Source organism: Anser cygnoides, chromosome 19, assembly GCF_040182565.1.
Source record: "Anser cygnoides isolate HZ-2024a breed goose chromosome 19, Taihu_goose_T2T_genome, whole genome shotgun sequence".
Lineage (NCBI taxonomy): Eukaryota > Metazoa > Chordata > Aves > Anseriformes > Anatidae > Anser > Anser cygnoides.
In genome coordinates, this window is record NC_089891.1 from 4,898,269 (window position 1) to 4,919,102 (window position 20,834).

Genomic DNA, 20,834 nt, shown 5'->3' on the forward strand with positions numbered 1-20,834 from the left:
TAGGAGAGGCGAACCACCACCACCCCCCTCTTTCTCTTCCGGGGCGGCGGCGGCCATTTTGTGGCGTTAAGTAGGCGCGCGCGGGCAGCGCCCCGCTCATTTCCTCGCGGCGGCGGGCGCGGGCGGTGGCTGCCGGCGCCTCGTCCCCGCTCCGGCCTTCGGCCGCCTCCCGGAGCCCCGAGGTGGGTGCCTGCCCCTTCACCTCCCCGCTGCGGAGCTCTCCTCCTCCCCCTCTCCGCGGTTTTTTTTCTCCCTCCCTCCCCCCTCCCCTATGTTCTGTAGCTCTTCTCCGCCCGGCCGCTGTGAGGCCTCTCCCCCCCTCACGCGCCGGGCCGCGCCGCCTCCTCCCGGCTCCCCACACGCACACGCCGCTTTCCTTCGGGTTTCTTCTCCTCAGCCGCCGCCGCTGCCCCTCGGGGGTTGTTGCCCGCCATGAGTTACGGGCGCCCCCCGCCGGACGTGGAGGGCATGACGTCCCTCAAGGTGGACAACCTGACCTACCGCACGTCCCCGGACACCCTCCGGAGGGTCTTCGAGAAATACGGCCGGGTCGGCGACGTCTACATCCCCCGGGACCGCTACACCAAGGAGAGCCGAGGGTTCGCCTTCGTCCGTTTCCACGACAAACGCGACGCCGAGGACGCCATGGACGCCATGGACGGGGCCGTGCTGGACGGCCGGGAGCTCCGGGTGCAGATGGCCCGCTACGGCCGGCCCCCCGACTCGCACCACAGCCGCCGTGGCCCGCCGCCACGCCGCTACGGGAGCAGCGGCTACGGCCGCCGCAGCCGCAGGTGAGCGCCTGGAAAGGGTGGAAGGGAGCCGGCGGTGTTTCAGGAGCGAGGCAAGGAGCCCAGGCTGACGCGTGTGTGCGGTGGGGCTGCTTCGTTTCGTTTCTCTTCCCGAGGGAGTTTCTCGGTGGGGAGGGAGCGAGGGGGGTTAGCACTGAAAGCACGTGGAGTTGTCTCGGAGCGGGAGGGTTTCTCTGTCGAGTAGTTTTAGCCCCCGGCCACTCACTCTGAACAATGGCGCCCTCTTAACTCGTTTTCTCGCCCACGTGGGGCCCGTTCCGCCTTCCCTGTCCCGAAGTAGTCGCGGAAGACTGTTGCGCCGCCTGCGTTCAACTTCTAACGTTCTTTTTTTCCCCCTCCCCTGTTATGTTTTAGTCCTAGAAGACGCCGTCGCAGCCGATCTAGAAGCAGGAGCCGCTCTAGGTCCCGCAGTCGGTCTCGTTACAGTCGGTCCAAATCCCGCTCTCGCACACGCTCTCGGTCTCGCTCCACATCGAAGTCCAGATCTGCCAGGAGATCCAAGTCAAAGTCCTCGTCTGTGTCTAGATCCCGGTCCAGGTCAAGATCTCGGTCTAGATCTAGAAGCCCTCCACCTACATCAAAGAGGGAATCCAACTCCAGATCCAGGTCTAAGAGCCCTCCCAAGTCTCCGGAAGAAGAAGGAGCTGTATCCTCCTAGGAGAATGGTAATGTACCTCGGGATCAGCACACCTTGCATGTTACTTTATTGTAGCACTTCAGTGGGGTGTTGGGTAGTTCTTAGCATTAATAGCCTGAACCAAGTGGATCCTAACGGGGCACGTTGTTAGCTTTTTTTTTTCTTGAGCAGTGCTTTTTGGTTATTGGTTTAGGGAAATTAATACCAAAGGGCTTTCTACACAGAAAATTTTCATGTTTTGTTGAGAGATTAATGGCTTGATTTTAATAAAATATTGTATGAGACGCAACCTATGATGAAAATGACTATTTCTTACTGTATTTATCCAACATCTGCATTTTCCCCTTTAAAGCTGCGGTCTCCTGTTTGCTAAAAGAATATTGGCCAGTATTGCAGATTTTAACTGATTTGGCTGATCCTCCAGGGACCAGTTTCTGTGGGCGTGTGTTGGAGCAGGTTTGTCTTTAAATGTTAAAGATACACTATCCTTTTATAATGGAAGATCGGTTCAGTGGCCATTATACTGACTGGAGGTAACTGTTCTAGAAAAGTGGCAAATTCATTGCAACGAGAAAACAACGGAAACTTAATTTTTCCTCAAGTCGACAACTTGAAGAGGCTTCTAAGGATACACACCGGGTGGGGAAAGGATAGTGTGTCTTTAACCCTTCAAACTGTTTGGTCCTATTTTTTTAAAAGGAAAGGGCCTAAGCTAGCTCTGAAGTTAAATAATTGTAGCCAAAGTAGTGATACTTTGTTTTGAATGCTAATTAGAGTTTAGTTAAGTTTTTATCGAGCAGTATTAGTTTTATAACTCTTACTTAACTTTTAATAATTTATTGTTAAACAGGCTGGTTTCAAGTTAATGGTGGTTCGATCTACAGCCTGATGCTTATTCTTCTTTGTAACTAAATACTTCGGCAGAACCTTACGTTTGGCCTCTGAATTAAAGCAACACATGGGGGGAGGTGGAACACTGTGGTCATTTCTAAAACTTTAAGAAATTAGGCAAAGCCAGTTGAAACACAACTAGAAGTATACCTGAAGTCATCCACACAAGTGAAAAAAAGACAAGGTAGAAACCTAGCTGAACTCTTCTTTCTTCAAACCTAGATGCATCAGATAAATGAGAGCCTACAATAAAGGACGCCTTTGGGGGGAAAAGATCGCTTGAGTCTTCAGTCCATGGGAGAGACCCCTGGCCCAAGCAACCAGCTGTTGAAAAGGTTATTTTGTAACATTTTGTCTAACTTTTTACTTGTTTAAGTTGCGCCTCAAGTGGCAGATTTTACATTTTTATGTGCCATTTTGTTGCTGTTATTCAAATTTCTTGTAATTTAGTGAAGTGAACGACTACCGATTTCATTATTGGCTTGGATATTTGAGGTAAAACTTCATTTTTGTTTATATAGTGCTGACTTTTATTTGAAATTAAACTGATGGCAACTTGCCGCCTCAAGTTTCATACTGAGGAAATATGCAGCTGTTATATGCTGAGTAGCTAACTGTCAGAAAAAAAAAAGTATGCTCAATTTTGTCTTCATTCCTTAAATAAAATTCTGCAAAACTTAATTTGAAATTTACTGTAAATGCTTTTTTACTTTGAATTCAAATAGTATCTTCAAATCCAAATTGGTAGAAATCTTTTCAGGTGACAGTTGATGTTTGAAAGGATTGTTTTATCAGACTCAATTCTAATCTCTTCTCTTATGTATTTTTGTGCACTAGGCGCAGTTGTGTAGCAGTTGAGTAATGCTGGTTAGCTGTTAAGGTGGCGTGTTGCAGTGCAGAGTGCTTGGCTGTTTCCTGTTTTCTCCTGATTGCTCCTGTGTAACGATGCCTTGTCGTGCAGAAACAAATGGCTGTCCAGTTAATTAAAATGCCTGACAACTGCACTTCCAGTCACCCGGGCCTTGCATAAAAATAACGGAGCATACAGTGAGCACATCTAGCTGATGATATACACACCTTATTTTTTCCAGAATGGTAAATCTTGCCAACATGCATATATGAACTTACATTTGAGAAATGTAATGTTAAGAAAGAAATGGTTCATTCCTCTGTAAGTACTGATTGGTGTATCTTTTGCTTAAGACATCCTGTACTATACCCACTGTCTCTGTAGTTAATATTAAACATTTTTCTGTGTTAACTTTTCTCAACGTAATGTCCGAGTCAGCTTATTTTTAGCTTGAAAAGATTTCTGCAATTATACTGTCAATGTTTAACTTCTATATAGTAACTGAATGCATTCTTCTGCTTCTAAATTTTATCCACTGGGGTTGCTTTTAAGTTACTACGGGCAAACTTACTAGTATTGTGACTAACCCGAATGCTGTATGACTAGTGTTGCACACCAGACTATAAACGTGACGTTAGACAGGTCTGTTGGACATTGTTATGGAAGATACACACTGAGCAGTACTAATTGCATTTGCTGTGTGCTTGCCCTGACTCAACAGGCTGCTGCTTGATGGTAGCTAATCTTACAGTGATTTTTTTTTTCTTGATTTGGATACCAACTGAATTGTAATGTCAACCATCACATGTCAAGGGTTATTGTAATGCCTTGTTAACTTTATGCATGTATGTTTAATGGGAATGGAAAGATCTGAATACTTGCAATCTGGCTTGACTGAGGATTAAAAGTACTTTTCTACAAACTGAGGAGCTTGTGTGTTCCAGGATTGCATGTCTGACAGCAGTCTATGTAGTCATTTAAAAACAAAGGGACTGGCTTTTTGTGTACAAACCTTCAGGAAAGAGCTTCAGTCCTGGGCAACCAATCTTAAGGGGATAATTTTTTATCTTGAAAGAGTGCGGTTAACCTTTCTTCATAGCTGAAGTTGTGAATTTAAGTTGGATCTTGTGGATTGTCAGGTTGTTAAGCTATGTTGTGTAGTGGCTTACATAATGGAATTGAGTCTCTGAACTATTACATGGTCTTTGGGAAGGAGGACAAATTTCTCAAAAGCCATAGTTAAACAAATGAACAGCTTTATTTTTACAATGCATGTTTTAAGTACTGCTAAGGGGGTCTGCTTCCCAAAAAATACGCATGAGGTTTGCTGTAAATCAGACTGTTCTCTGCAGATCCATGCTAAAGTAAAAGTTAAATATCTTGTATTGGAACCAACAAGTGGAATAAACTTAAGTACCATCTGATCTTGCTAGTGAGATGATCATCATTTCAATTGTATGTCTGCCTGGTAGAGAAGAGCCGGCCAGGTGCTCTTTGTCTGCACTGAAGGAGTGTAATGGAACGGGGGTGTTCTTCAGCTTCCATTTGTAGAGCAAAGCCTCGATAGACCAGTCAGCACTGAGGGGAGGAAACGTCCATGCATGAACGTACAACCCAAGTGGGTAACTTTGGCAGGGATTAGAGGAGACTGTCACCAAACTTAAATGTGTCACCTCACAAAACTGAGTTTGTAATAGTTCTCTCTTCAACAGTAAACTTGGGGTCAGCTGCTTTTATCTGATGCTCCCAGGATTTATTTGGCTAATACCAACCTGATTCACAGTCTGAGAGCAGCTTAGCCTTTGGAGTCAGTGCAGCTGTGCCTCTGAGAAGTTGACATTCTTTGGTAACGTGAACAATCTGAGGCAGGATTTAAGTTTTCAGTCCTAAGTGTACAAAAGAGCTTACCTTCGGACTTGATAAGTAGTCCAGAACTGGGCTTGTGGATTCTTTTCCAGTAAGAAGTAAACTGTGGTTAAAATATCTTCAAAATCTGCGTAGTTGGGAGGAGATAAAGCAGTCTTGGTTAGTCTCCAGATCCTAAGAATAGTTAAATATGCCTGCTTATAGGAAATAGTAGTTGAAAATAAATGCAAAGTGCACCTGTAGCAGAAACATGAGAAAGTGGCCTTAAGTAGTTAGCTAATTATTCCATTTTTTGGATCACTTATCTTCTAGTAGTATTTATGATAGCTTCATATTACTTACCCCAAGAATAACAAGTTCATTTACAGTATCCCTGTAAAAACTGTCATTTGATTTTTTTTTGACAGCATTTAGAAAGTCCTTGCAGTTTGTCCCAAACCAAAGACACCTGAGAGTGTTACCATACCTTTGGGGTCAAAAAAGACATCAGACCCTAAAATAATATCTACAGGAGGAAGAGAGAGCAGCTCCGGAGACATCCTCCCCCAGGTGATGCCTATAACGGGTACACGGGGTAGGTCGTTCATCAGGCAGCTCCGCCGGCAGTTCTCCAGGCACTGAGGCAGCTCTTCGCTGTCCGACAGCAGCACCTCAGCCCCGCACTTGGCGGCCACCATTCCGGGCAGGCTCACGCCTGCTCCGAGCTGGAAGGAGAGGGATTCTGTGAACGCAGGAGGGATAAATGTGGTGGCGGTGTGTCATGCTGCCCCAACACTCCTCACACCCTGCGGGTCAGGGAGGATGCTCCTCGCTGAGAGGGAGCAGTTACTTCTGGGGTAACCGGTAACTACCTGGGGGCTCGTCCAAGCAGTTAATTAACTTGAGCAGTTGATTAACTTAAGCAATGAATTTCAGAAGCGGGGTTAGCGCCAGGAGCTGTAGGAGGGCTGCCCTGCCCACGAAGCAAAATCAGCACGCGAGGAACATTTTACAGCGATTCGCGTACCTTTAACAGCCCGCGCCTCCCCCGCCGCCCGCACCCGATGCGCACCGGGCGGACCCGGCTCCCGTTACCTCGAGCACCCTGCGGCCGGGCAGCGCTCCCCGCCGGGACCAGACGAACTGCGCCAGCACGACGGCGCAGGGCCAGACGTAGAGGCCGTAGCGGCGGTCGGGCACCTGCAACACAGCCGGGCTGCAGCCGCCGCCGCGGGGCCGCGCCGCTCCATCCCCCCACCCCCCCGGTGCCGGTACCTCGGGGACGCGCAGCGTCAGCGCCTCCCGCCGCCCGTCCCCCGCCTCCGCGAACCGGAACCGCCGCGGCTCCGCCATGGCCTCGCCCAATCGCACGCTGCCACGTCGCAGCAGCGGGCCCCGGTAGCCAATGACAGCTTTGCCCGGCTGTTGCGTCACGCGGAGCGCCGCCGGGCTGGCTTCGCCTCACGGAGGCCCGGCGCTAGGCCCCAGTCGGGCCTCAGCCGGCAGGACCGTGAGGAGCGGCCGGCTGGCTGCGGGAGGCCGAGGGGGAGGCGGGGGGAAGCGGCGAGGCGGGCGGCGTTCCCCGCTCCCACCGCACCGGTGGGCGGGCGCGCCCTGCAGGCGGCCTCCTCTCTCCTCCCGTCCTCGCCAGCACCGCCCTTCCCAAGATGGCCGCCGCGCCGCGCCGCTTTCCCCTCTCGGCCCAATCAGCGCCGAGGAGGCGGGCGAGGCGTGGCGGAAGACGGCGGTGCTGCGGGCCAATGGGAGCGCGGCGGGGGCGGGCTCTCGGCGGCGGCGGCCGGGGGGTGAAATTTCTGGAAGGTGCGGGCGGGGCCGGGCCGCGCGCGCCGAGCGGAGCCGGGGGGGGGGTGTCCCGGAGCGGGGGGGTCCGGGGGGGCAGCGCCTCCCCCCCCCCAGCCGCCGCCATGAACCACAAGAGCAAGAAGCGGATCCGCGAGGCCAAGCGCAGCGCCCGGCCCGAGCTGAAGGACTCGCTCGACTGGACCCGGCACAACTACTGCGAGACCTTCCCGCTCAGCCCCGCCGCGTGCAAGGTGGGGGGCGGGGGGCGCTGAGGGAACGGGGGGGTCCTGAGGAGATTGGGGGTGTCCTGAGGAGGTTGGGGGGGGTCCTGAAGGGAATAGGGGGGTGAGGGGGTCCTGAAGGGAGCGGGGGGGGTCCTGAGGGGATTGGGGGGAGGGAGGCTGAGGGGAAGAAGGGGGGGGGGGCCTGAGGGGAAGGGGGGGATAAGGGGGACATGAAAGGAGCGTGGAGGGATCCTGAAGGGAATGGGGGGAGGGTGAGGGGGGTCCCCAAGGGAGTGGGGGGGTCCTGAGGGGATTGGAAGGGGTGGGGGGGTCCTGAGGGGAATAGGGGAGCTCTGAGGGGTATGGGGGAGGGTGAGGGAGTCCCAAGGGGAGTGGGGGGGTCTGAGGGCCCTGAGGGGAAGGGGGGGGGGGGTCCTGAAGGGAGTGGGGGGAGGCTGAGGGGATTGGGGGGAGGGGGGTAAGGGGGGCATGAAAGGAGTGTGGAGGAGTCCTGAGGGGAATGGGGGGAGGGGGAGGGGGTCCCCAAGGTAGTGGGGGGGTCCTGAGGGGATGGGGGGGAGAGGGGGTCCCGAAGGGAGCAGGGAGGGGGTCCTGAGGGGGGGGGGGGGGCTGCAGTGGGGGGAGTCTGAGGGGAAGAGAGGGTGAGGGGGGACCCGAAGAGTGTGGGGGGGGTCCTGAGGGGAATGGGGGGAAGTGGGGGGTCTCGAAGGGAAGAGGGGGGTTCTGAGGGTATTGTGTGAGGAAGCCCTGAAGGGAGTGGGGGGGTTCTGAGGGGAAGGGGGGGGGGGAGTGAGGGAATTCTGAGAGGAATTGGGGGGGCTGAAGGGGGTGGGTGGAGGCTGAGGGGAAGAGGGTGCTGAGGGGAACCCGAAGGAAGTGGGGGGGAGCCCTGAAAGGAATCTGGGGGGGAGGGGGGAAGGCTGAGGGGAAGCTGGGGGCTGGGGAACCACTGGGAACCCAGGAGCTCCCTGTACCGGAGGTTGGAGCTGCCTCAGAGCTGCCCTTGGGGCGTACTGGCAGTGGAAGCTCGAGGGGGAGCACATGTGCCCTCTCCTTCCCCGATTCCTCCCTCCTTCCTTCCCTTGGTGAGCAGCGAGGCCTCCCCTGAGCTCCCCGGAGAGGGGGCGAGAAGGGAGCAGCGAGTGCTGAAATAGGATGAGGGTCTGTCAGCCCAGAGGGCAGGGGTGTCCCCGCTGCCCCGGGAGTTACTGCGCTGGGGACTGGTGCCAAACGCTGCTTCAGCCTGCTGGTGTTACCGATGGGCACAGAGAGCAGGGCGTGAGAAGTAGGGCTGCAGCCTTGAGGAGCTTAAAATAACGCACAGGCAGCTCGGTGTCCTCGTGGTGTGTGGTACGAAGTGTGAGCGTGAAGCGCCTCCGCGCCGATTTAGAGAGCACAGTTAAAGTCTGTCCTAACATTCGCTCCGTATTCCCCTCTTGGTTCCCCAGGATAACGTGGAGAGGGCAGACGCGCTCCAGTTAACGGTGGAAGAATTTGTTGAGCGTTACGAAAAACCTTACAAGCCCGTGGTCTTGCTGAATGCTCAGGTGGGCTGGTCTGCCCAAGAGAAGTGGACTCTGGAACGGCTGAAACGCAAGTACAGGAACCAGAAGTTCAAATGCGGGGAGGACAATGATGGGTATTCTGTGAAGATGAAGATGAAATACTACATAGAGTATATGGAGACCACGCGCGACGACAGCCCTCTGTACATATTTGACAGCAGTTACGGAGAGCATCCCAAGCGCAGGAAACTCCTGGAGGACTACAAAGTACCCAAGTTCTTCACTGATGACCTGTTTCAGTATGCGGGGGAGAAACGAAGGCCTCCGTACAGGTATGTATGGTACAGTGACGCCAACATAAAAGTAGGTATTTTCCCCGTCATTAGTTATTCCTACGTAGATACGATTGCTTTATATAAAAGAAAACGTTAGTTTTATGTCAGCTGTTCTACAACGAGCACGTCTGTAACCCAGAAGAAGGGAAGAGCTGATTTGTATGTCGAGACTTCTGGCCCCGTCACCGGTGTAATTACCTTTTTTTTTTGTTGTTTAAGTTAGTTTACCTCACTTCTATGATTTAAATAAGTAACAGCATAGCTCCTGAAAGCTATGAAGATTCATTTCTTGCTGCGTGTGACGTGCCTTCTGGCCTTTACATTTTCAAGTAGCTCAGGACTAGCTCCTGGGCTTTGCTGCAGTGGCTTATGTGCAGTGTGGGATTTTGTTTAATTGTGAGTCAGGCCTTTCAAGGTAAAGATCTTAAGGTAGATTAGTAAGAAGTGTGGAGGCTAGCTCTTAGCTCCCCTTCAGATGATACAGGACAGTACTTTCACATCTCTGTAGGCTTTTCCCATCTTTTTTTTTTGCATCTGGTTTGAATACAACGGAGTTGGCGCTTGATTCCTGAACCCAGGTGCAACAACCTAGTATTTTGGCTAGTAGATGCACAAGGAATCTCCATTTGCATTAATGTAGTGCTTCATAGCAGTATAAGAATAAGCTGAACATTCCCAAGTAATTAAAGTCTTTATAGCCATGTTATAATTGTCAGAGAATGCCTTGCCCTTTGAATGACATAAGGCTCTGATGTGGATGTTTTTTTTTGTTGTTTTAAATGTAATAGAACAAGTAATAAATAATAGTAGAAATAGCAGTTCAGTTGTGCTTTTTCAGGAGTGAAGTGTGAAACCAGTTCTGTTTAAGAAGTAGGTATTTTTACAAAGTCATAACCGAACCTTTTATCGTTAGCTTAGAGCATCTGGTGCTGTGACCAAATCCAGAAGCACGGCGGGTGTAGCCTCCAGCAGTAACTGAGTACACTGACAGGACTAGGAGTCGTTTATCAGTTACAGATAACCTAGGTAACCCAGCTGTGACTCGCTCACACTGATATTTCTTACCCTATGCCCTCCCCACCTACAGGCACATGCTGAGCTCATCCCTTGTGATCTTAGTGTTCATAATTCTTGCACTTTGCTCTGGAAGATGTGAGTTTGGTCTCACTTTTTTGAGACGAGTGATGCAGTAGAGCACATGCGATGCCTCCTGGGGGTAGAAGTTTAGTCTAGGTACAGAAATGGATGAAGATAATTCAGTAGTTCAGTGCCGTAACTGAAAAATCAACCAGAAGTGATGCTTTCTAACCATGTGATCAAGACAGGCGCTCTGCAGATGGACTTCTGGGTTGAGAGGTGTGGTAGTGTACAGGTCTTAAATAAGAACTCATGCCTTTTAGACCATCTTCACTGGAGTTGTTCCTCCTTAAAATAAGGGCAGTAATTCTTGGAAGCCATTTGCTGAAGTAGCTGTTGTGTTTGGGGGATTTTTTGTTGTTGTTGCTGTCGTTTGTTTTAATTTGAAGTTACAGGCCTTGACGTTTTTAATGGTAAATTTGATATGGCCAGATGGGTTATGCTCATCGTAAACTAAATTCCTGCAGAAATATGCTGGTGAGTGAGAGTGTTGCTAAGTAAAAATTGTAAGGCCTTCCTTGTGTAAATTCAGGTTGTAGGCAGAGAAATTGTACTGAACAGTGTTTGTTCAGTGTTCGAACAGGTCTTTGTACTTAAAAAACTAAGTAAAAACTTCTACAGTTCTACCTGTGGTTTAATTAGCTTTCCAAGGCTAATAGGAATCTAAAGAGTGAGCTGACAATAGAAGTGACAAGCGGCCTAGTTTTTGTGGTGCCTTCATGAAGCAGGAAGTACCCGGCGTGATAACAAAACTTAGTCCTGTAACCGGTGCTAGCAAACAATGCTTAGGAAGCAGCTATACTTATACCTGAACTGGGAAGGGAGATGGAGAGTTTTGTGCCTAGTGGTATTTTCTACACCTTTGGACTCCTCTTGCTCAGTATCAGTGCCTGTCAGCCACCCAGTGGAGGGGTCATAGTGGAAAAAGACTCAAACCCATGGTGCTTTAGTCTCTTCCCTCTAAACAGCCATTGCCATTTCTTCCTCTTGTATGGTAATAAATCACCTGGCTTACCCTGTTTTATCTGGTACAGTAGGTCTTACTGTTCCGTTACGCAGCGATTGGAGGTGCTGTTGCTGTTAGCTATCTGTAGCAGCTAAACTCCTCCATAGGGAGAAATAAGCTTTGCAAATTGGGAATGAGAATATACACACCAAATTCTGAATGGTCACCAAAGAATAAGCCCTAGTGAGTTAAATATAGGAATAAAAAGCCTTTTGTCAATGAACAGAAGGCACAGAGGCAGGCCATGGTTGCGTAACTTCACTCTCCTCTTTATTTGTATCGCCTTTTGTTTGTTCCTCATTGTACTGTAGTTCTGGTTCTATTTATGAGTAGCAAATTTTAGAAAAGCAGAGGCTTAGGAGCATCCTCCTGCATAGCAAGAACCCTAATGCAGGCCATTGTGACTTAATCACGTTCATAAACACTGCTGCAAAAACATGAAGGCTTAAACCTTGAGGCCAGTGTATATTTTCTTGAAGAACTGCTTATGTTTCATAGCTGTATTTTGTGTTATAAAGCTATCTTCACTGTCTTGGCCTAGAGACTTTCCTGTCCTGATTCATTTTGGTTCTTAGATTAAACCCATGTCATATCATTTGCTGTAGCCTGAGCCTAACAATCTCAAGAAGGCAAATGAAGAAAGCAGTTGAGGTAGCTACCTTCATTTCTGACCATATGAGAAATTAACAGTTGCAAAACTGTCTAAATGTGAAGAAAAGATAAGGCAGCTACTTGATTTGTGACTGAAGGTTTTTTTATTCCTCTCTGTGCAGGTGGTTTGTGATGGGCCCGCCTCGGTCTGGCACAGGAATTCACATCGACCCCTTGGGAACTAGTGCGTGGAATGCCTTAGTCCAAGGACACAAGCGTTGGTGCCTGTTCCCCACCAGCACCCCCAGAGAGCTGATCAAAGTGACACGAGAGGAGGGAGGGAACCAGCAGGATGAAGCTATCACGTGGTTCAACGTCATATATCCCAGGACACAGCTCCCCACCTGGCCCCCTGAGTTCAAACCCTTGGAAATCTTACAGAAACCAGGCGAGACGGTCTTTGTACCAGGTACGTACAGTATCTCTGGTAAGTGAATCTGGCAGAGAAAAGCATATTTTTAACATGTATAATAGAGATAAACAGAATATTTCAGATTTTTTTGTGGCTCATCTCTTAGGAAAGAAACTACTCTGAGCTGTCTCAAAGGGCTGTGTACTGTGTGAGGCTCTCTTTGCGACTGTTCAGTGGTTTTCTGAATGTCTTGACATATAAATGGCCTGTAGCATAGGGTGGTACAGATGGCAAACCAAATGGGAATCGAGCTGCAGAATCATAGAAATGTGATCCTGAACTAAATTACATAAATAAGAAAAGATCAAAGCATAAAAGAATAAAGCTGTTTGAGTATTAGTAACGCTCAGACAAAAAATATTTGAGTTTATACACACTGTTCCAAATTCATTAGTGAATTTTGTAGCCTGGGTAGTCTGATTGCACATGTGTTTTTCTTGGCTGTGGGAAAAGAACTCGAAGTCACTGACGCATTCCACCCACTTCTCCATGGTTATGCTTAATCTTGTGTTTGAAATCAAAAGCTAAAGAAAGATCTGATAAGGAGGCCATTCTCAGAGGGTGGCTGTGCGGAGTGTCCCCACTGTAACTGGGAGGTAAGGTGGCTAGTGGATAGAGTGGGTGAGTTCAGTGCCTAGCTTCCAACCTCTAAATCTTGCATCGTTTCTGTGCAGCATGCCACATAGCTTCTATCCACCCTGCTCGTCTCTAATACACGGCTGACTTCATGTTTGAAGGGTGCCTTGTGATTGTCTTGGCACTTATTCGTGACTCCTCGGTGTACCTTCTGTTAGGATTTTGTAGCTGTCGGTTTCCATTAAACCGTAGTCTTTTTATGCGGTTACAAGTGGGTTGTAAGAACATCGCTGCCTATTTTTATTCTGTGTGGGGAAACAATTTTGCATCTATTTTTAAAAGAAAGGTTGGTCTGTGATCATAAGAACCTTACTAATTCAGCGTGGAAAGTGTTCCCTAGCTTAACAGAGAGGGTCTCTGTGCTGTCTGGGTTACAATGGCTCTTGCTATTAAATACGCTGTCAGCAGCCAGTGTGTTGCTGTCAAGTCAGATCTTAAGTACTGTTCATGAGTTGGATAACTTGCTTAGAGCATTGTGCAGCCTTCTGTAATAAGAACCTGCAGAGGATTGGAATGAATTCTGAAATAAGACTGAGGACAGAAGATCCTGTGGCAAACTCACCTGGGTTCAGGAGATGAGGTCCAGTTTCCTATGGGAAAAGATGCGTGGCTGTTCTCGAGCGTGCTTTCTGCTGCGTAGCCAGAAGTGGTCACTGGCGTTGTGTTTACAGGTGGCTGGTGGCACGTAGTTCTCAATCTCGACACGACGATTGCCATCACGCAGAACTTTGCCAGCTGTACCAACTTCCCTGTGGTGTGGCACAAAACAGTGAGAGGGAGACCCAAGTTGTCACGGAAGTGGTACAGGTAAGAGATTTAGTACCTCTAGCTTCATCTTCTCTAAAACAGAGAAGCAAAACTGCTCATTTATGTGCAGTGTTACTGTTCAAAGGCTAATGCTGACGTTTGAACTGTGTTTAGGATCTTAAAGCAGGAGCATCCTGACTTGGCAGCCTTGGCTGATTCGGTCGATCTACAGGAATCTACTGGTATTGCTTCTGACAGTTCTAGTGATTCGTCCAGTTCCTCAAGTTCTAGCTCCTCCGACTCTGATTCAGAGGTAATGTTGATTTTTTTTTTTACTATAGTAGGTAATCCGTATTCTGCAGTCAGTTTTTTACGTACCTGATCATGTGTCATCTTGAATCATAATCCACATCCTAAGATTCATATCTTGTGGAAGAAATTTTTAGAAAGCAACTAAAAAACCCACATACTGTGGAAGAATCTGTGCTCCAAGCAGGTTCTGTCTGCTGAAGCCCATCCTTGTGTTGGGAAATGAATTTGACTTCTTTGATTTGTGTTCCTCTAATATATAAATCTGTCACATATTTTTGCAAAGCCGTGCTTGTATAAAATGGCAGCAAACTGGATGCCTTTCAAGTGGGAAGGGGGAATGAGGTCCAGAACAGAGACTATCGGTTATGACACGGGACTTCACTGTAGTGGCATAAACGTGTCAGAAAGTGCTGAATCTGCTCTTAGATGATTAGATCCTTATAGGAGCCAAACTGAATGTGTCAGTTGTCTTACCACAAACCTGCGTTAGCCAATGACCGAATCTAAGAACGTGCCAGTTTCTGGGTTTTGGTCACTTAATTTAAAATTGATTTCATGTGTTTAATCTAGCCTGGTCTTTGAATTTTGATTATTCAAGGTTGCTGAGGCAGCTCTTGTGCTGAATTCCATAGCACAAACATTTTACCAGGTTTCTCTGAATTCCGGTCTTGTCTCTTCATATTTCAGTGTGACTCTGGCTCTGAGACAGAGGGCATGATGCACCGGAGGAAAAAGAGGCGAACGTGCAGCATGATGGGTAACGGCGATACGACTTCCCAGGACGACTGTGTGAGCAAAGAGCGCAGCTCCTCCAGGTGACCCGATGGCAACTGTTTTTCTTTTAAACAAGCAAAAGACAGTGCAAGGCAGAGCGGTCAGAGTAAGATAGGACAAGTCCTGAGCATAGAGGGATGGAGAGCAAGGGGATCCTTAGGGGATGTGAAACGGTTGGCTAGTGGTGATACCCTCCTTCCATGAAGTTGCTCCAAACTGAAAACCAAGATTCTTGGTATTTTTAAAAAAAATGATTTTTTTACTTTATTTAATAAACAGTTTTATTACTTTTCCTAGTTGTCTTTTTAATAGAGAAAGCATATTTTTAATGGGAGAGGTGGGGTATTTTAATTGCCTTCTTTAGAGAGCACACGTTAGGTGTGAATAATTAAAGATGAGGAATGATCAGGCCAGACTCTGCTTCAGATGTCTTGCTGTCCAAACAGAAAACCTTCAAGTAGTTGTATGGTGTCTCTTGTTTTATTGTGGCCTGGATTACTTCAGTTTGGCGCACTGTTTTATCTGTTAAAGGCAGAATTCATCCAAAATCCCAGATGTCTGTGTTTACCTGTTTTTTAAAAAATAAAAAAAAAGAAGCTTCTCATCAGTCAAGATGGATGGAGGGAGTACTAACACTGCAGAACCAAGAATAGATAATTGCTTGGGGTAAAATTAATGAGGAAGTTCTCGAGTTGCCAGGCTAAAAACAGAGAAACAGCAGGAAACTGAGTATACTGCAGGGGAGAACAAACAGAGAAGATACTTGCTAAGTGAAGCATTTTTCCTCATATAAAAGAAGCTTCCCGAAATTCTGAAGCAAACTCCTCGTGGTTTGGGTAACCAGTGCTCCTGCAGTAGCTGCCTGCCTGCACTAGGGTGCTGTCTAGTTCCTGAGCTGCTGGTGCTCCACGTTTGGCACGGATACAAGTGCTGCGGTGACTTAGTGCGTGGCCTGTTAGAGAAGGTGTGCAAAAGTAATTGATCTGAGGAAGTCCAGATTCCCAGCGCTACACCCTACCTGTTAGGCCGGGTACTGCCTAAAGGCCCGGTTGCTCCTGTCCATATTGCCACTTTCTGGCTGGGACATGTTGCTCTCTTGTTTTCAGGAGTTGCTCGTAGCTGGATACAATTGAGTTAGAAGTGCAGAGCATCCTTAAACAGTTGGAGTGAACTGTGCTGACTGCTTATTTTCCCCTAGAGGTTTTAATAATTCGTTACAGTACTGTCAAATCCCATTTCAGCAGACAGTTGTGATTTCAGGCAGGGAACAAGCAGCAGGTGATAACATCATAATGCAGACCCTGCTTTAAATAAAGCTGCAAAAGCAGACCACGTGTGCAGATCTGCTCTGCTGAAAGTCCTGTGTGTTTTTCAATTCTTTGCCCTTCACATTCTGAAATTATTATCGTAAGTATTAAAAATTAGCACCTTGCCTAGAACCTCCTCTTTCTGGGTTTCACTGTTCTTCCTGTATGTTGATTGTACCTCTCTGTGAGGATGGGGTGGGATTTCTGCTCCAGCTGTGATGGATTAGTTAATAGAAACAATTTCAATCACAGAATCTTACATCATAAGATCTTAATCATACAATTAACCTGCATGCTGTGATCTTGTGCCCTGGTACGAGGGGAAATGCTATAGTTGATGACAGGCAGTTGTACCTTTTTTTGACAGGATTAGGGAATCTTGTGGAGGCCGCAGTTACCCCTGAGAGATAACAGCACCCGCCTAGAGGCAGCTGCCGATTGAAGCTCCGTTAGCAGCCAGCCAGCTCTGTTCTACCCCCCTCTGCTCCTGTTTCTCACAGTCCTTAAGTTTGTTTGTCACTCTTCAGTCCAAACATCCATCTTCATTACGTGCTGTCGAAGGTTGGCTCCTTACTAACTGAAAGGGGAACTCCCCACCTCCATTATTGTGCAATGCTTTGTCCCCTCTGCGCCCCAAGTGAGTGCACTAAGAGCCCGTCTTTGGGTAAGGACACGCCGAGTATTTAATGGTTCACGTAACTGGCAAGGAAGACAACGGTCAGTTCTTAAAGAACTCTTTTTAAAACCAGCAGGTAAACCTAGAAACCTGCCTTGCTTTGACACTGTCATATGTTTACATGTTGTCCTGTACACTTGAGGAAAGGAACACCAGCCCTTCTGGCCCGTCTGAACATCTGGCAGATCTCGCACCGGAATTTCAGGAAAGGAAGGCGGTACGTATGCTCCAAATGCTGAAGCAACTTCAGTGGAGGTGGCCACCTACCCGAAGCATCTTTTGTGGTCCTTATCTCCACACATGCGTCGAAGGTGTAACACACTAACCAGCAGCGGTCCGTTTACTTTTGCTCTGTGTGGTAACAAAGATGCACTAGCACCTTGCGATAGGAAGCTCGATGGAGCAGGAGAATCCTGGAGTTTCTTGCACAGCAAAAAATGGAGAAAAGTCGGTGTTTGCAGGTAATTACACTCCTCTAGGTGCAGGTGCGATGATTAGCACTGGGTAACGACTGACAAAGGCTGACTCTTACATGGCAACAACAGTTGTTGGGCTTTAAATACCAAACAGTTTCAAGGCCGTGGGCTTGTTCAGGCCAGTGCAGTTCACAAACATAAATGGCTTTTCTTTGAGGCTATGGGTTCAGAAATTTCCGGAACTTGCAGTGCCAATTTTAAAGGACTGGGAGGGGGATGTTGTTTTATGCTTTTTAAAAATACAATGTGATGCTTAAGTCTGTGTTAGGTGCATTTCTATGATGCCAGGTGAAGCTCTCATCCCCAAGGGATCTCTTGGAGCTGCTTTCTTTTGCAGGAGCTTGTGCTGGTAGTGTCAGTGAAGAGGTCGGTCTGGCCAGAGGTGTGCTGCAAGGAGGCGATCCTTTTCTAGCTGAACAGCACAGCCAGAAGGCAGCTGTAGTTTGGGATGCTTCCTTGGGTGCTCTCCTGAGACCTGGGAGGTGGGTATTAGATCTCACATCAGCCGTCCTTCTCTGGGAGAGGAAACCTGAAAGCAGAAGCGGTTGCATTTACTAATCAAGAAGTAATGCCTGGGCACTGGAAGCTGAATTAAAAAGAATATTGGCAGTCTTAATTATGACTTTCTTATACATGTTGGGTTTGGTGGAAGCCAGAACATTGCTTGTCTGTTCTGTTGGGGTTTTCGTTTTGTTTTTAAGCCTGTCTCTTCCTATTTAAATGCTCTCTCCTTTCTTGGAGACTGGGCTATATCCTGTTGTGCGAGGGAATTCTAACTCCATTCGTCAGGATCTCTGTTTCTGAAACTTCTGTACCAGTCAGTTATGTCGGAGCAGTGTGTTGATGGAAAAACGGAGAGAGTGAAGGTTTATTGGTGCATTCCTCAGCTATCCTGACTCCTGAATTTCCTGTGACAGCCAGACATAAGTGAGCGTGCTTGCTCCATACAGTGCTGCAGATTCTTCCAGAAGACTACTTCCCAAACTTCTAGCATTTCTGGCCAAGGTTGCCTTTTTTTTTCCTGCCCAGTTGAACAGCCTGGGAGCTTGCACAACCCATTTAGTCCTTCCTAGAAAGAACAGGCTTCAGCTGCTGCCTTTTGGAAGAACAGTGGCCTTGGGAGGCGAAGGCTCAGCACTCTCGGCTCTGTCCTGGTGAGCTGAGCCCTTATTAAACATCTGCCTGCTGTTTGAGCAAGGCTGCCTGCCCTCCTTGGTGGCTTGATGGTTACTATGTATGGAAGATGGCTTATGCAGTAGCTTGCTGTTGTTTGGCGTGCATGGTTCAGCTTTGGGTTCAGCTTTGCCATCCTAAAACCTTACGCGTGCTTGAAAGGCTGATCACTGCGCCAGGAAACCCACCCACGCCTCTTCCACCAGAAGCACAGTGGGAAGCTGGGGAGCGCAGAGTATTCCTCCGTGCCTATGAACTCTTCGTGGTGTGAAATAAAACCGTTCCAGTTCGCAGCCTGTGTTCACTCTGTGTCCCTCACAAGGCCGTGTGTTTGAAACGGGCCGCAGGCATCAGGATACCAGCAACACCGTTCTGACTTCTCCACGAGGCACTTTGTGATACGACACGAGGGCGTGTGTGCCTAGGCAGCCTGGGAACTGGGACTCCTGGGGCCTCTGGGTCTTCCGCGTACAGGTTCTTGCCTCGACCAGACTGATGAGCTGATCTCTTCATCTCTGTAGACGGGGAAAACACCTACCTCACAGGGGTGTTGTGAGGCTAACGTAATAACTGTGTAACGTGCTGTGACATCCTCCTCCCACAAAAAGTGTTCCAGAAATACTGAGCCAGCCGAGGCTTCCTGACCTGGTGTTAGCTTTTCCTAGCAGAAAACATTGGGGATGTTGTACAGCAGTTTTGGTCCTGTGATGTTCTCTGGTGGCCCTTCCAGAATTGCTCTGTGGTACGTCAGCTGAGGCAGGATGAGGCTTTTTGTCTCACCGGGGTTTAACTGTTGGCATTTCATGGCCTGCTCTAAACAGGAGGTCCTGCTAGATCAGGATTTATTCTTTTAAATCGGACTGGGTACGTTATTCTTAGCAGGGAGTTGGCCTTGCAGGAAGGTGGGGGTGCTTCCCCCGCCCTCTTTCCAAGCCACGTGTGTTGGGCACGGGGTTAAAAACAGCTCCCTGTGTGCCTGGACCCCTGCTTGCGGGAGGCTGACTGCGGAGGGTGGGGTTTGTGCGCTCACCTCCCCGTGCCACACTTCTCATGGCATTGATGCCTCAACCCCAGTGTTTTTGTGTACCCTGGATGGAGCAGGCTGCTGTGGTCTGTGCCCAGTGAGCCCCTCGTTTCTGTGAGCCCCAGAGCAGCGTTGCTCTGCCTCAGCCCCTGCTGATGCTGTGCCAGCCTGCACCCCCTGGGGTGCTGTGGGGCTGCCTCGCTCCCCGGCCTGAGCGCGCCACGTGCTGGTGTGCTCCGTGGGCTTCCTCATCCAGCCTTGTGTGGTGGTGGTCTGCCTGCCCTGGCAAAAGGTGAGGGGGTTGTGAGCTCCGGTCACCAACGCGGGCTCGTCTGCTCCGACGGTTCAGGAGGAAATTAATTCGTAGCCCCATCGGAGCCGTAGATGTGAGCAAGCACAGCGAATCCAGCACCTGCTCTCCGCACAAGCGCTCTGGGGGCAGGCGATGCCGAGGAGGCACTGCCCTACCTTCCTCCCCTTCCCAGCGAGCGCAGGCCGGCCCCAGTTCGTCTTCTCAGTTACACTAAGCCTCTCCGCACGCGTAGAAGGAAGACAGCACCCTCGTTCATAACTAACCGAGACCCTTTTCCTCCCTGAATCCCCAGCCATCGTGGGGCAGGAAGCAAGACTGTTGATTGAATCAGAGCTGAAATGCCTGCGTGGGCTGATTGTAACAGGAAGGTTTTGGCGTTCCCCTCGCACAGGGGGGAAGGAAAAAGCTTACCCGATGCGTTCGGCAGTCGCACTGTCGCCCCGAGCCCTCCCCCTGCCATTAGCTGCTTTTATCACCCCATCCAGCAGAGCTGGGATACTCTTAATTGTCTCGTTTGGATGATTGTGTTTTTGCTTTTTATTTTAAATAAAATCAATTATTTTGCATTATCCTGTTTGCTAGTCGCTTTTCTTTTGTATCGTGGTCCGAAAGAAGTACAGGTACCCCTGTGTCCTGCAGTAGGGTGGTGTACCTTGTCCCTGAGCTCTGTTGAAAGCAGGAGCTGCGGGTAAACAAGCTGAAGCAGAGTGTGGGACGCAGCCTGGAGGCTTTTGAAATATTTATATATATATATTGTGGAATGAAACACTGGAGAATTGTGTTGGCAGCAAACAAGGTCGCTGATTTCTGCGTAAGCCTCTGTCCTTCCCTCTCCAAACACTGATGTAAAAACTCCTCTTGTTTATTGTTGGCTAAAAAATAATAATTTTTCTCCTTTCCAGTCGCTCCTCAAGCTCTCCCCCAGTGCCCTGTTCGTACCCTCTGCTGGCTGCTGCCTCGCTCGGTGCAGCCAGACAGCCGTGCTCGGTAACGAGCCTCTGTTCTCCTGTGTGGGCTCTCTGGGGCACCAGTGCTCAGCGTTTAAAAGACCCAGTTCCAGAAAACGGCACGAGCTGTGGTGGCTGAGAGCAATGCAGAGCCGCCGTATAAATGTTCTTCTAACATCTCTCCTGCTTCTCTTTCCCAAGAGAGGTGACTTTGTGTGTTTAGTTTTAAAATAATCCCATTGTTCTTCCTAATCTGCAGGTACTGAGCGCACCTCCTTCAGCGCCACTGTGGCCTTGATTTAGCTTTACTCCCCTGATTT

General features: G+C 49.0%; 3 protein-coding genes across 11 annotated transcripts; 2 read left to right on the forward strand and 1 right to left on the reverse strand.

The window, feature by feature from the left end:
* The first annotated feature begins 26 nt into the window (after nt 1-26).
* On the forward strand, nt 27-3,611 carry SRSF2 (serine and arginine rich splicing factor 2). 7 transcript variants are annotated; one of them, XR_007163481.2, is made up of 5 exons: nt 27-182; nt 398-794; nt 1,167-1,905; nt 2,563-2,675; nt 3,178-3,611. XR_007163481.2 is itself a non-coding variant. In XM_048064430.2 (4 exons), exons 2-3 carry the CDS (start codon nt 433-435, stop codon nt 1,468-1,470), a joined length of 666 nt encoding a protein of 221 aa, XP_047920387.1. In that variant the 5' UTR covers nt 27-182; nt 398-432; the 3' UTR covers nt 1,471-1,477; nt 1,802-3,611. The 7 variants fall into 7 exon arrangements, 2 of the variants coding, with proteins under 2 accessions (XP_047920387.1, XP_047920389.1); XR_007163480.2 differs by having other exon boundaries at nt 1,167-1,477; nt 1,802-1,905; nt 2,563-3,611; XR_007163482.2 differs by having other exon boundaries at nt 1,167-1,477.
* Nucleotides 3,612-4,429: 818 nt separating this feature from the next.
* On the reverse strand, nt 4,430-6,723 carry METTL23 (methyltransferase 23, arginine). Of its 3 annotated transcripts, none has more exons than XM_066980350.1 (5): nt 6,311-6,723; nt 6,131-6,235; nt 5,523-5,760; nt 5,099-5,183; nt 4,430-4,768 (listed from the first exon to the last, which is right to left on the reverse strand). In XM_066980350.1, exons 1-5 carry the CDS (start codon nt 6,386-6,388, stop codon nt 4,600-4,602), a joined length of 675 nt encoding a protein of 224 aa, XP_066836451.1. In that variant the 5' UTR covers nt 6,389-6,723; the 3' UTR covers nt 4,430-4,599. The 3 variants fall into 3 exon arrangements, with proteins under 3 accessions (XP_066836451.1, XP_066836452.1, XP_013034653.3); XM_066980351.1 differs by having other exon boundaries at nt 5,523-5,777; nt 6,311-6,504; XM_013179199.3 differs by lacking the exon at nt 6,311-6,723 and having other exon boundaries at nt 5,523-5,777; nt 6,131-6,229.
* A 132-nt stretch (nt 6,724-6,855) lies between these two features.
* JMJD6 (jumonji domain containing 6, arginine demethylase and lysine hydroxylase) lies at nt 6,856-20,136 on the forward strand. Its single transcript, XM_066980348.1, has 7 exons — nt 6,856-7,089; nt 8,532-8,920; nt 11,840-12,126; nt 13,437-13,572; nt 13,687-13,825; nt 14,512-14,639; nt 16,273-20,136. Exons 1-7 carry the CDS (start codon nt 6,961-6,963, stop codon nt 16,307-16,309), a joined length of 1,245 nt encoding a protein of 414 aa, XP_066836449.1. The 5' UTR covers nt 6,856-6,960; the 3' UTR covers nt 16,310-20,136.
* Nucleotides 20,137-20,834: the final 698 nt, after the last annotated feature.